Genomic DNA, 12818 nt, shown 5'->3' on the forward strand with positions numbered 1-12818 from the left:
CGAGCTCTGCCCTGATAGGGTGGAGCCTGCTTGGGATTTTCTCTCTTCCTCTCTCTCTCTGCCCCTCCCCCACTTGCGTTCTCACGTGAGCATGTGCACAGGCTGTCTCTCTCAAAATAAATATTGATGGGCATTGAGGAGGACACCTGTTGGGGTGAGCACTGGGTGTTGTATGGAAACCAATTTGACAATAAATTTCATATTAAAATAAATAAATAAAAGAACATAAAAATAAATATTTAAAAATAAAACAAAACAACAAGTTTTTGGTAAACAAAATTTAATACAACTGTATAGTCAAATAATAATGGTTAAAAGACATTTTATTAGATACAACTTTTAAAAAATTAAAGAAACTATGCACAAAGTATATTTAAACAAGACATACACGAATTAATGTGCTACAACTGAATTGAGAAGTACAAAGCATTTTTGTTTTCACTGTGGAGATTCTGGAGCCTCTCACTAAAAGTGAATGACATTTGGCTGCCATAAGTCTGTACAAGTTGGAAAGCATATTATGCTTTTTTTCAACTCTATAATTGTGTTGTCTTAGCTCCAGAAATTCTCAAAGATTTAAATAAAGAAACTATGGGGAGGGATGATGGGGAAAGGAAGAATAAGAACTTTTTCAAGAAAGATAAAAGAAAAAGCCTGTAGGAGGAAAAAAAAAAGTACATAAGAATGGAACAAAAATAAGTGTGTTTACATTTTTGACATTAGATGTAGATATCGTAAATGACATTTTACAAAGTTTTAATCAGTGTTAGATGTTTGTCTGAATATCTTAGAAAGCACCTTGGTAACAAAAACAAACAATACTCCCAAATATAATAAAACTCCAAACACTCAACATTTCTTAACATTCTCATTCTGCCAAGCAACCACATGGTGCTCATTAAAAAATTTAAGAAGAAGGGAAGTTTATTTACTCTGTAGGAAACAGATATGAAACTCACTGAAGGTAAGCTTTGTTTAGAATGAAAAAAAAAAAACAAACAAAAAACAAAACCAAAACTGAAATATCACTAGAGAACTTAAGGCACATAAACAAATTCAGATGCAGTTATTTTGAAAACATTAAAACAAATTCTTTTCTTTGGAACAATATATAAAATAAGTTATGACTACTGCTGTTTTTAAAAAAATTATTTATGATGATCTTTAGCACTAAGTAAATTTAATATCTAAGGCCATCACACAAATGTAAAACATTCATAAAAACATTAAAAAATGTCTGAAGTATGTTGAAAATGTCTCTGGAATCATCAATTCACACTCTGGCTCAATGGTTTCTGGTGTCTAGCATTAGATGTGACAATAAGTATAGCTATCTAGTCCAACCTTTTAAAAGGCCACCAAATTGCCCTCCTTCTGGTTACTTGATATGGTGAATTTATTTATTTAACTACAAAGAATAATGGGGTGAGGTGATGTAAACCTGCCTTTCAAAATAATGCACAAGAAATTCTAATAAGGCCAAAATCGTGTTGAGGTTAACCGGTGTCTTGAGTTTAGTAAAATAAAGGCTTCCACAGGAAGCCTTTAAGAGACATTATCTTAACACTTGGCACCACATAAATAGTTATCTCTTCTCTTTGAAAATACAGTCTGGAGATGTCTTTTCCACATACAAATCTCAAGACACAAAAGGCACACACAACTATTTAACCCCTCTCTTTTCATGTATGGGTTCTCACAGCAATTCTTTAAAAAAAAAAAAAAATCTATTTGCCATATCCAGACAACAGGGAAAAGAAACACACACACCTGGTTTGCATATTGACAAAAGTAGTATAATTGAACCTTTGTCTTTCCTGAGTTTCAAAAGGGTGTATGACAGTAGAGATACATAAACAATTCATATTCACTAAGAGAAAATATATCAGTCCACAAAACATTTTCATCTTTCTAAATATAAAAGAATGAATGTTCAACCACCGCCTGTGTGAAGCCCCTTAACCAAATTAAATTTACTCTCGAATCATGAACTGAAGGTTATTTAGTTATGGCATTTTAAACACACCAAATAGGCAAAAATGACAAGTTAATACCCTCCCTGAGTATTTACATCATTTTTTTCCTTAACACCTGGTTTAAATGGAGTAAATATCTATATTTCAGTCATCTAGGGGGAAAAAAAGGTTACTGAAAATTCAATAAGCTACTATTTCATACCTGTGCAGTAGTCAGTGGGAAGATTAAAGTAGAAAAAGAAGGTCTTCTGTTGTAAAAATTAGACCACTTTATAGCTCACTCATACATAGGAAAACACATGTTCATGAACAAAAAACAACTATACTTTCCTGTTGATCCACAAACATACACTTGAATTCCTTTTCCCACTGAGGTATCACAGCTGGGTTTAGCAAACTCGTCTCTACCTCCAATTTGTTTTCTGATCTTGTGAAACTTTATGTATTATACAGATTCTGACTGTATGCGATTTATTACACTAACACTCATCATGTACTTTCAAACTCTTTTAAGTAATATCTACACCCAACGTGGGGCTTGAACTCACAACCCCAAGATCAAGAGTTGCATGCTCTACTGACTGAGCCAGCCAGGTGCTCCTCATCATGTACTTTCAAATGTAAAAACGAATGATAGAAATGCCCAAATAAAAAAAAATCTTCTGGAATTGAATTTAATAAGGTCAACCAATTTTTACTTTATGTGCTTCTTTCTGATCATCACAAACTGATCAATTTCTTGGTGTTTGTATATATGTGTGTACATAACTGTACTATCTATCTATATACACATGTATATACATACATACTAACCCAAAGCTTATGTGAGCATCTCCTATCAAAAGAAAGCCTGTCAACTATGTGATGACACTATGAATATAATCTGTCACAATTTGGTTTATGAATCCCTTTTGATATTTTGATATACTAATTATGCCCTAAAATTCTTTTTTATCAATGCTAACACCATTATTTATCAATGATCACTAAAGAAAGATAAACAGTTAAAGGATATTGAAATATCAGTTGGGTAATTTCAAAAATCGTTAATTTCATAGGATCCAACAAGCTAAGTTCTTGGTGGCCTACTTAGTTTTAAATCATGTAGAAAAATTAAATGATATTGGTATGAAGTCTATGTTTAAACAAAATTGTTTTCTAGAATTTCATTTCAAATTTAGTACAATAAACACATGGATATTAAAAATAAATGTAAGATGAAATACAAGTAAATAGTTAACACTTTTACAATAGACAAAAGTACTATGGATACAAGTTATCTTGAGAAGATTTTTTTTTGTGTGAAGTGTCTGTATTATGGGCACAACCTTACAAATACACATGAAAATAACAAGTATCATTTGTATAATCCTTAGCATTTACAAAACACTTTTCTCATACATTATCTCATCTACTGCAAAGAATTTCTGAACTAAATAATTTCCATTATCTACAAAAGGTATATTGCAGAAGTAGATGTTTTTTCTAAAAATCAAACAAGTTTCCCAATTATATGTACAATTGCCTTTCAACTAAAATGATAGAAAATTGTTTTCTGAATTGCTCTGATAATTATCTCAAAAAGGTACATATCATTTCAAATTATAATTTGAAAAATTAAAATTTCCTAAAAATTTGTAAGATCTTTAGAGCTTTTCTCAGAATTCAGATTCCAGCTAATCACTGAAGTTGATGCCGTATGATTTATTAGAAATCTCTGTATCATTCTAAGATGAGAAAACGAAAGTGGTTTATCAATGTTAGGTTTTTGATTACTAACTTGGTTATAATAGAAATCTGGTGACACTATAGTCACATATTTGCATCATCTCTCCTGTGACAGGAGTATTAATTATGATGTGAGACGACAATAGTGCCTGGGAAGTTGAAATCCAGCAGGCTACCTGAAACATCCCTGGAACGTCCCTCAAATGTTGTAAATTATATCTGTTTACCCAGGAATAACAGTAATCACTTTGCTACAGTTCCTGCCATTCCATTTGCCTTAGAAAAAAAATTTACATTCCTTTCTGAAAACTAGTAAGCTTATAAACTGGATGGAGTTGAAAAATCTAGACAAAGGCAACTTGTTTGTTGTATAGAAGCTTGAGAATGTTGACCAGTATTTTCCACAATGGGTACCAAATGAAAGATTTATCTTAAACTGCAAATAATGCTGCTAGTTTTTTGGATAGCTAATTTTAAAAGAAAAATGGACCCACTGATAGGTGGTCCCTGCTTTATCCTTCAAAGGCAACTTAACAGTGGAGACTCCCAAGATTTTTACCTGTTCACAGGAAAGGAGGATAACCAGGGAAGAGGACCTCACCCAAAGCACCATACTAATGAAGTCAAACCCTACTGGGCTAGGGAGAAAATTTGTCCCCATTTTCCACAAAATAATCTTGCAATGTGGATTTCAACTCTTTTGCCGGGTTCAAGAAAAGGTGCTTCCTTAGAGGATTTGGAGATGATACATAAATACTTTGAGAGCCACAGTGGTCATTTTCCCCTTCAATGGTCTTATATAATTTTTTTCTTAGGAATAAACTTATAATTTTAATCCCCATTTTAGGGGCATTTGCATTTCTATCTCCTACCCAATGTTCTTCCAAAAATATGTTTAATACAAGACAACAATTCTAAGAAGTAAGTCATGATAATTCAGTACTTTATGATACTCAAATTGTTACTACATTTTTATCAATTACTGAAAAAACTTTCAATAAAATTAATCAGGTTGGATATTCAAAGATTTTTGAAACTGACTTCCCCTCTTAGAATGCATTCTAAGCATTCTAAGCATTATGTGATCCAACCTAAACGAAGCCTAAGTCATGCAGTTTTCTATACATAATATGACAAAGAATATATAGGCTTGCAGATAAACGTACATAAATGAAGAAACCATTCACAAATTCCTAAAAGTTATTCAGGCAGACATTATTTCCGACTCCACATAAGTTCCTTACAAATACTTACAAAGGTACACTCTCAAAACCCAAGCAATAACCACTATTACTTTCAAAAACAACAAATTTTTTTTTCCCAATTACAGGAAAGGCTTTATTACAGTTTGAAAGGTTATTTTGGGGGGAAAGGCACCACAATTATTATCTTTACTTTTTTTGCGTACATGGCACAAAGGAGATATGTCAAGTTCCCACTCTGGAGTTTTTCAAACCTCTCATCTTGGATTGGTGTGGCTTCTTGGGTGAGGTATCCCGGCTTTAGAGCTTAAAGCATTTTTCATTGTATCTATGAATAGTCACACAGCCATGATAGGACACTGGCCTGGGCATTGCAGCTACCCCTGTGATGATACTTGTTGCAGGATCATAACAGAGAATAGTGTCTGTGGCTTCTCCATTTTCCCGTCTTCCACCCAGGATATATATTTTACCATTACACACAGACATACCACAGTTTTCCTGTTAAACCAAATACAAAAAAAAAAAAAAAAAAAAAAAAAAAAAAAAAAAAAAAAAAAAAAAAAAAATTAATTCTTGAAGGTAAGGGATTTAGTAGCAAACTGAAAAATAAGACCTGCTTTAACAGACCAAAAAAAAGACACATCAAATAAGCTCCCTTTTGCCCAACTCCTGCTCTATGTATGAGTGCCAGATAATTTTGCATGAATGAAATGTTGAGATATGTTATTGGTTGGGGCCAAGATGTGGGAGGTGGAGTGGGGGCTAAGTGGACAGAGAGAAGGGTTTTAACTTAACAGTAGTTGAACAAAAATAGTTTTGAAGAACATGGTTTGTTTCTCCTATTACAGGAAGCTCCCTTATTGTAGAAAGTGGCTATTACATGACCAAGGAGTAGGAACATTATTCGTCAAATAGGATTACCCCAAAGTTGAATGAATGAATGAGAGAAAGAGTTATAAACAAATTAACAAAGCACTGTTATTAGGACTTTGGCTGGCACATAGAAATTTCCTAAATAATATTTTAACCTTGCACATAATGGGATTCTTAGCTAAATTTTACTCTTTTCTGTCAATAACATAATTACTCTAAAAAACAAATATCATTGACCTAAAAAAAATTCCACAATTTTTCAAAGGATGTTCTTGACAAGAGTTAAAAAGCAAAACATGTTTAAAATAGCAACTTGTAGCTTTTAGGAATCATGCAGAGTCAAGAGGCACGGAAATAGTAAGGAACAGAAAGAGAAAAAGGTTGCATTAGGCCCATTAGTCTGCAAAACAAAGAGCTCATTTTTTTTTTTTTTTTTTTTTAGCTTTTTTGCTACTTAACGTTCTAAGCATTTAAAAAACTAGTCTGACTCAAATAACTGTCTAACATGAAATTACAGCTGATTTTTCCCTTTTCACTGATTAGCGTCAAAAGGGTAGGCAAACAGATGGTTCAAAAATTACCTATTAATAATGTTTACAAATATACACTTAGAAGTACTAAGAATGGACTGAGGAGAAAAAATAATCCCAGAAATATCATTATTTTTTGCTGCAAGAGATTTGATATAGAATACTTGATTTGGACTTCAATGATTTGTCTTTGTCATAATAGATTTAATACACTTCTTATCTAAATGTTTCTTCTTTGAAATTTCCGAAGTCAGAGATTATTCATTAATTAGAAAAAATGTGCCATGTTTTCCCCGTTGTTTTTTCATAGTTTTATCTCAATCATGTAGTTAAAAAGATATTCATTGTATGTCCTGCATTATACTAGATGTTGGCAATTATCTTCCTAAGTTGTTATCATTTTATATGATATAGCTAAGTTCTGAATGAACAGTTCTTGGTGAAAATGCATTATACTTTAAAATATTCACTTAATAAGCCAATAAATATTAGCTTTGATTAAAACATTTACAAATTAGGGCATCTAGTTGGCTCGGTAGAGCATGTGACTCTTGATATCAGGATCATGAATTCAAGTCCCACATTGGGGGTAGAGTTTACTTAAAAAAAAAAAAAAATTAGGGGCACGTGAGTGGCTCAGTCAGTTAAGTGTCTGACTTTGGCTCAGGTCACGATCTCGTGGTTGTAGGTTCGAGCCCCATGTCAGGCTCTGTGCTGACAGCTCGCAGCCTGGAGCCTGCTTTGGATTCTGTGTCTCCCTCTCATTCTCTGCCCCCCCCCCCAAATAAATAAACATTAAAAAAGTTTTTAAAAAATTTTAGAAATAAGTGTAAACACTTGTCACACAGGTGAATATGACCATAATATGGGTTCTTATATGGTAAGGCACACTCTTACTTCTACAGAACTGGAGATTGTCCTTTCCAGTAGAGGCCACTGAGCTAGAGAAATGTGATTCATTTTACTTAAATGTGATACAAGAATGATAGATTATATTACCTCTGTACCATGAAGCTGAAGATACTATTATGTCCCTTTCATCAGTTGAGGCAATGTTATTTTGAATACATTACTAATTAGAGACTATACCTCAATGTCAACAACTTAAGAAAAATGGTGTTATACTCAATCCCTATTCATTATATTTATAGTCTATATCTGTTAGGGATATTACATTTAAGACTCTTAAAATTAGGTCCTTTGTTACTTCACTGTCTCATTTTTTACTTATTCAGTAAATATTTACTGAGCACCAATTAATACAAGATACATTGGGAAAGAGAAAAAACAGTATTCTTTTAAAATTTTTTTTTTTTCAACGTTTATTTATTTTTGGGACAGAGAGAGACAGAGCATGAACGGGGGAGGGGCAGAGAGAGAGGGAGACACAGAATCGGAAACAGGCTCCAGGCTCTGAGCCATCAGCCCAGAGCCTGATGCGGGCCTCGAACTCACGGACCGCGAGATCGTGACCTGGCTGAAGTCGGACGCTCAACCGACTGCGCCACCCAGGCGCCCCGAAAAAACAGTATTCTTAAGAAGATGGAATTCCGGTACAGAAATAAACATTGATGCTTATAACAGAATATATGACTGCCATAATAGAGGTATAAGTGCAGTGACAGATCAGATCAGATTAATTCTGAACAGGGAAACTTCAGTTTGTTGTAACATGAAGTGGTCCTTGAAAGAAGAGCAGTGTTATAAGTAGAGAAGGTAGAGGGGCGCCTGGGTGGCTCAGTCGGTTGAGCGTCCGACTTCAGCTTGGGTCATGATCTCACAGTCTGTGAGTTCGAGCCCCGCGTCGGGCTCTGTGCTGACAGCTCAGAGCCTGGGGCCTGTTTCAGATTCTGTGTCTCCCTCTCTCTCTGACTCTCCCCCGTTCATGCTCTGTCTCTCTCTGTCTCAAAAATAAATAAACGTTAAAAAATTAAAAAAAAACAAAAAACAAGTAGAGAAGGTAGAAAAGGCATTAGAGCCTAAGAGGATAGCATGAACCAAGGCAAGAACATGTATGATCTATATTGCAAATGCAAGTTAACAGATACTTAATGTAATTGGGATAAAGTTGCAGAAAGTGAAGCTAAGCAGGGCTCAGACAACAGAAGGTCTAGAATGAAGCGGGAAAACTTTTGGATTTTATTCAGTATGTTTCCAATCAGAGGAGGAATATAATAGAATTCGTTGGGAAATAATTGGTGGCAAAATGGGTTAGAGAAGCAAGACATTAAACGCTAATTAGAATATTACTGTTTTTGTTGAGGGAAGAACTAATAAGAACTTGAACAAAAGCAGGAACCACAGGAATGTTAAAGAATAGGAAAAACTCTGGGGACACAGAACTGACATGCTGGATTGATTCAATTTAGGAGAAAGTGGGGGAAAATCTAAGAGATAAGTCTCGGTGTGAAACAGTAGAAAAATATATATTAGTCTCTGCCTCCAGTTCCTGTCACAGAGCTCCTAAATCCCTTGGAATTTCCTGAGTGATAGGAATGTCTTTTGTTTTAATGAGGTGACTATTGGCTGGTTCCTGGATGGGGACTGGTCACCAAAAAGATCATGCCATAATTAGAATCTTGAAACTTTCATCCCCACTCCCTGTTCTCTGGAGAGGGGACAGGGGCTAGAAATTAAATTAATAATTACATAATGAAGCCTCCACAAAAATTCCCAAAGTATAAGATTCGAACAGCTTCTGGATTGGGGGAGGGTGCACCTCAACCCCAGAACAGAAGCTCCTGTGTGCTCTGGACCCTTCTGGACCTTCCCCTATGTGCTTCTTCATCTGGCTGTTCATCTGTATCATTTATAATATCCTTTAATATACAAAAAACCAAATAAACACAAGTGTTTCCCTGAGTTCTGCGAGCTGTCCTTACAAATTACTGAACCCAAGGAGGGGTTATGGGAATGTTAATTTACAGCCAGTGTGTCAAAAGTACTGGGGACAAGCTGGAGCTAGTGGTTGGCGTCTGAGGCAGTGGCAGTCTTGGGGACTGAGCTCTCAACTTGTGGAATCTGACTCTAACTCCAGGTAGATAGTGTTAGAACTGAACTGAATTGTAAGACACTCAGCTGGAGATGGAGAATTGGTTGGTGTGGCACATATCTGGTGCCAGACGTGCTGTGAGTGTGAGTAAGGAAGAAACAATTTTTTTATTCACTAGGTTGCCTGGAAACAGAAAAAGCAGGGTTGGGGAAGATGATGAATTCTGGTTTAAGTTTGGAGTCATAGGACATCATAAAAAATATCAAACAGGCAGTTGGAAATTTGAGTCTGGAGCACAAGAGAGAGGTTTTAATGATGATAAAGACTTGAAGTGTATCAGTACTGGGCAATAAATGTGATCACTCAGGAACAGAGTAGAAACTGGGAAGAGGGAGGGGGAAAGAGGCTCAAGGAAAACTTATATTTAAGGGTTGGATAGAAAAAGTAAGAGTATATGAATGAAACTGAGATTATTAGTAGTGACCTCTGGCAGTATAACACCTTAGAATGGTATACGTAGAGCTAGACTTCCAGCATCAGAACCATCAAGCATTTTGGTGGTAGAAAGAGGGAGGTTGGAGCCATGAATCAAAGGCTGAGAGAAGGCTTTTGGGGAGGCAGAGGGTAGAGGTGGAGTAGGAGTACAGATAGGATGAAGGAGACCGGAGCACAGCCATTTCTTTTATGACAAAAGCCACAGAAGGAAAGAAACCAGTTTGGGAACATTTGTTTTCTTCAAAATACCTAAGAAATAGGGATAAGGACTAGAGTAGATTCTGAAAAAGGTCAAGGGAAAAAAGTCACCAGCTCAAGTACAACAGCTGCTTCACCATGGGATGGTAAAAATTAAGCTATTTCAACAAAACAATTCTCTGGAAGGAGTTCAAAACGTCATACCATATGCTTAATGTGGAGTTTTAAAGGTTATGAAATAATTCAAGCACACATGAAATATATTAACAGTGAAATTACAGTATATTTATAATGGCCATGTACTTGGTCCCTCGTTGGTTGATTTTTCTCTTGGACTGTTTTACGTTATTACCTGTCGGCTGAATGTATTCTGTACATGCATCCAGTAATCTTCAACTGGATCATAACAGTATATTGCCTTGGTCAGCCCACCAGCAACATATATCAGGTTGTTTAAGGATACGGCTGTTATACACCGCTTGGCAATTGGGATAGCTGCACGAAGTAGCCAAGAATTGGTTTCTGGATCATAAGATTGAACCTAGTAATGTATAGAAATATTTAATTAAAACTTCTAAACAAAAATGCAAATTTACTTAATAAAAAAGTCTACCGATACATAGAAGCATGATTAAAAATCAAATCCTATTAATTTACATTAATTAATTCACGTTAGTTCACAGAATTAAGAAAGGTTAGCTTGATAGGGAAATGTCTGAATTAACAAAATTCTCAGGTGCAAATTTATTACTATCAAGCAGAACAGAGTAACACACATAGAAATTATTTCCAGGATGACTGGCTAGGCTATCATGGTAAGTTTCTTTACTTATTTCCGTTAAAATTAACAGTTGGGGTGCCTGGGTGGCTCAGTTGCTTAAGCATCCAACTCTTGGTTTCGGCTCACAGTCTGTAAGATCTAGCCCCATGTTGGGGTCTGCACTGACAGTGTGGAGCCTGCTTGGGATTCTCTCTCTCTCTCTCTCTCTCTCTCTCTGCCCCTAACTGGCTCTTTTTCTCTCTCAAAATAAATAAACATTAAAAAAAAAAGAAAATTAACAGTATAGATTAAAAAAAATTGTGTCCTATAGGATAACTATGCCTCAATTTAAATACGATTTCTTTATACTTTTAGGAAGTCATTTCTTCAAAAGAACACAAGTAAATTTCAATTCAGTGTACTTTGAATTACCACAAATTCTGTATTACTGAATTCTACATATGTAACATTTGACCACATTATATTACAATTCAATTAAAAAAAAGAACTGATTGACAAAATTCAGTAAACAATTGCTAAAGGGATTAGGTATTAGACATTTGTTTCCAGAATAAATACAGTATTTTCTGAGGTGTGAGGATGGCACATGTCCTTTTATCCCAGGAATCCAATGAACTGCAGCAACTTTGAGCTGTCCTCCATTTACGTTACAGAGGTTTCCTTTCCTCCTTTTTGTTCTAAAAAATACTTTTAAAGTACGCAGAGGATGACCCAGTTGGAAGCAGCATAGCTACTGTATCTTACCTACTCTGCTAATTCACTTCCCAACCGAGTTTTGTGTGAATAATTTTTTGATTCTGTAGACTATTACAGTTAAGAGGTTTAAAACAATTTATTTAGTCTAAGGTCCAAACTCTGAAATTAGTCTTATTTCAAAAAAATTAGATAAAGCTTTTTACGGAAAATTGTTAGATATATTAGGATTTCACTTCAGTAACTTGAAACTCAATGTTTTCCTCCAAAAGGATAAAGTACCAATTTTTAAAAGGTTCCTCACAATAAGGGACCTAGCTCTCTATTTGACAAGCCTTATGTAGTTTTCTTCTTATATACATCATTGGTAATTTCTATAACACAACATGGCTTACCTTATCAGAACAGGTATTATCATCAGGTCCTCCACCAATCACAAACAATTTGCCTACACAACTAGTCACGGCAGGAGAACTCACTGCTTCCTTAAGGGGAGCAACTTCAGTCCATCGATTTGAAAAGGAATCATAACATTCCACGCTGCTAAGTCTGTTTTGCCCATCATAGCCTCCAACAACATATACCTAACATGCAAAATACATGGAAAAACCTTAATTGTCAAAAATCTGCATTTTTAAGTAGTTGACTAAGAAATTAAGGGATCTGTCTTTAAAAAGCCCTTGATAACTGTAATTGCAATATATTTAGCTCAGTTTCTGAAACTTTATTGGCACCCTCTTACCACCACCAATGATACTTTTCAGATGTTTTTTCATAATAGCCCCCTCCAATGAAGTTTTAATACCACAGATATATTGTATATCCATTTATGTACTGTATATATATCTGTGCTTTATATGAAAGAGTACAATTCTTTTCACCCCTAAGAACTGATCTTCACCCCCTTAAGGGTGATACTGCTCATGTTGAGAATTACATGATTGCTTAAATACTCACACTCATGGATAATGAAAATATTTGATTCTTATGAAATAATAAACCTATAAAACTAAAATATTAGGCAAGGATTACTAGACTGTGAGATTACTGAAGGCAGGGTCTATCTTGCTCTTCATTTTAGTACGTACTGTGCCTAGCAAAGTACCTGAGACATAATGAACTCTATACTATACATTTCAATAGGTTTCACAAATACGAGGAAGGTAGGCAGAGTAATATCTTTGCGACAGGTGAACTAATCAACAAGCTATTTATTAAATGATCTATATGCAGAATAACCCATTAGGAATCATGAGAGGGGCGCCTGGGTGGCGCAGTTGGTTAAGCGTCCGACTTCAGCCAGGTCACGATCTCGCGGTCCGTGGGTTCGAGCCCCGCATCAGGCTC

The 12818-nt window shown here is 35.2% G+C and overlaps 1 protein-coding gene across 8 annotated transcripts in view; it reads right to left on the reverse strand.

Moving 5' to 3' along the window:
- Window positions 1–305: 305 nt before the first annotated feature.
- The window catches only part of KLHL24 (kelch like family member 24), a 46888-nt gene continuing 34375 nt past the window's right edge, over window positions 306–12818 (reverse strand). For all 8 annotated transcript variants that reach the window (XM_045502816.1, XM_045502815.1, XM_045502820.1 and 5 more), the window contains 3 exons: window positions 11867–12055; window positions 10350–10538; window positions 306–5407 (listed from right to left, as the gene is read on the reverse strand). In XM_045502816.1, coding sequence (XP_045358772.1) covers window positions 5207–5407; window positions 10350–10538; window positions 11867–12055 — 579 coding nt within the window. In that variant the 3' untranslated portion in view covers window positions 306–5206. The remainder of the gene's footprint in view (window positions 5408–10349; window positions 10539–11866; window positions 12056–12818) is intronic.

Source organism: Leopardus geoffroyi, chromosome C2 (genome assembly GCF_018350155.1).
Source record: "Leopardus geoffroyi isolate Oge1 chromosome C2, O.geoffroyi_Oge1_pat1.0, whole genome shotgun sequence".
In the NCBI taxonomy this organism is placed as follows: domain Eukaryota; kingdom Metazoa; phylum Chordata; class Mammalia; order Carnivora; family Felidae; genus Leopardus; species Leopardus geoffroyi.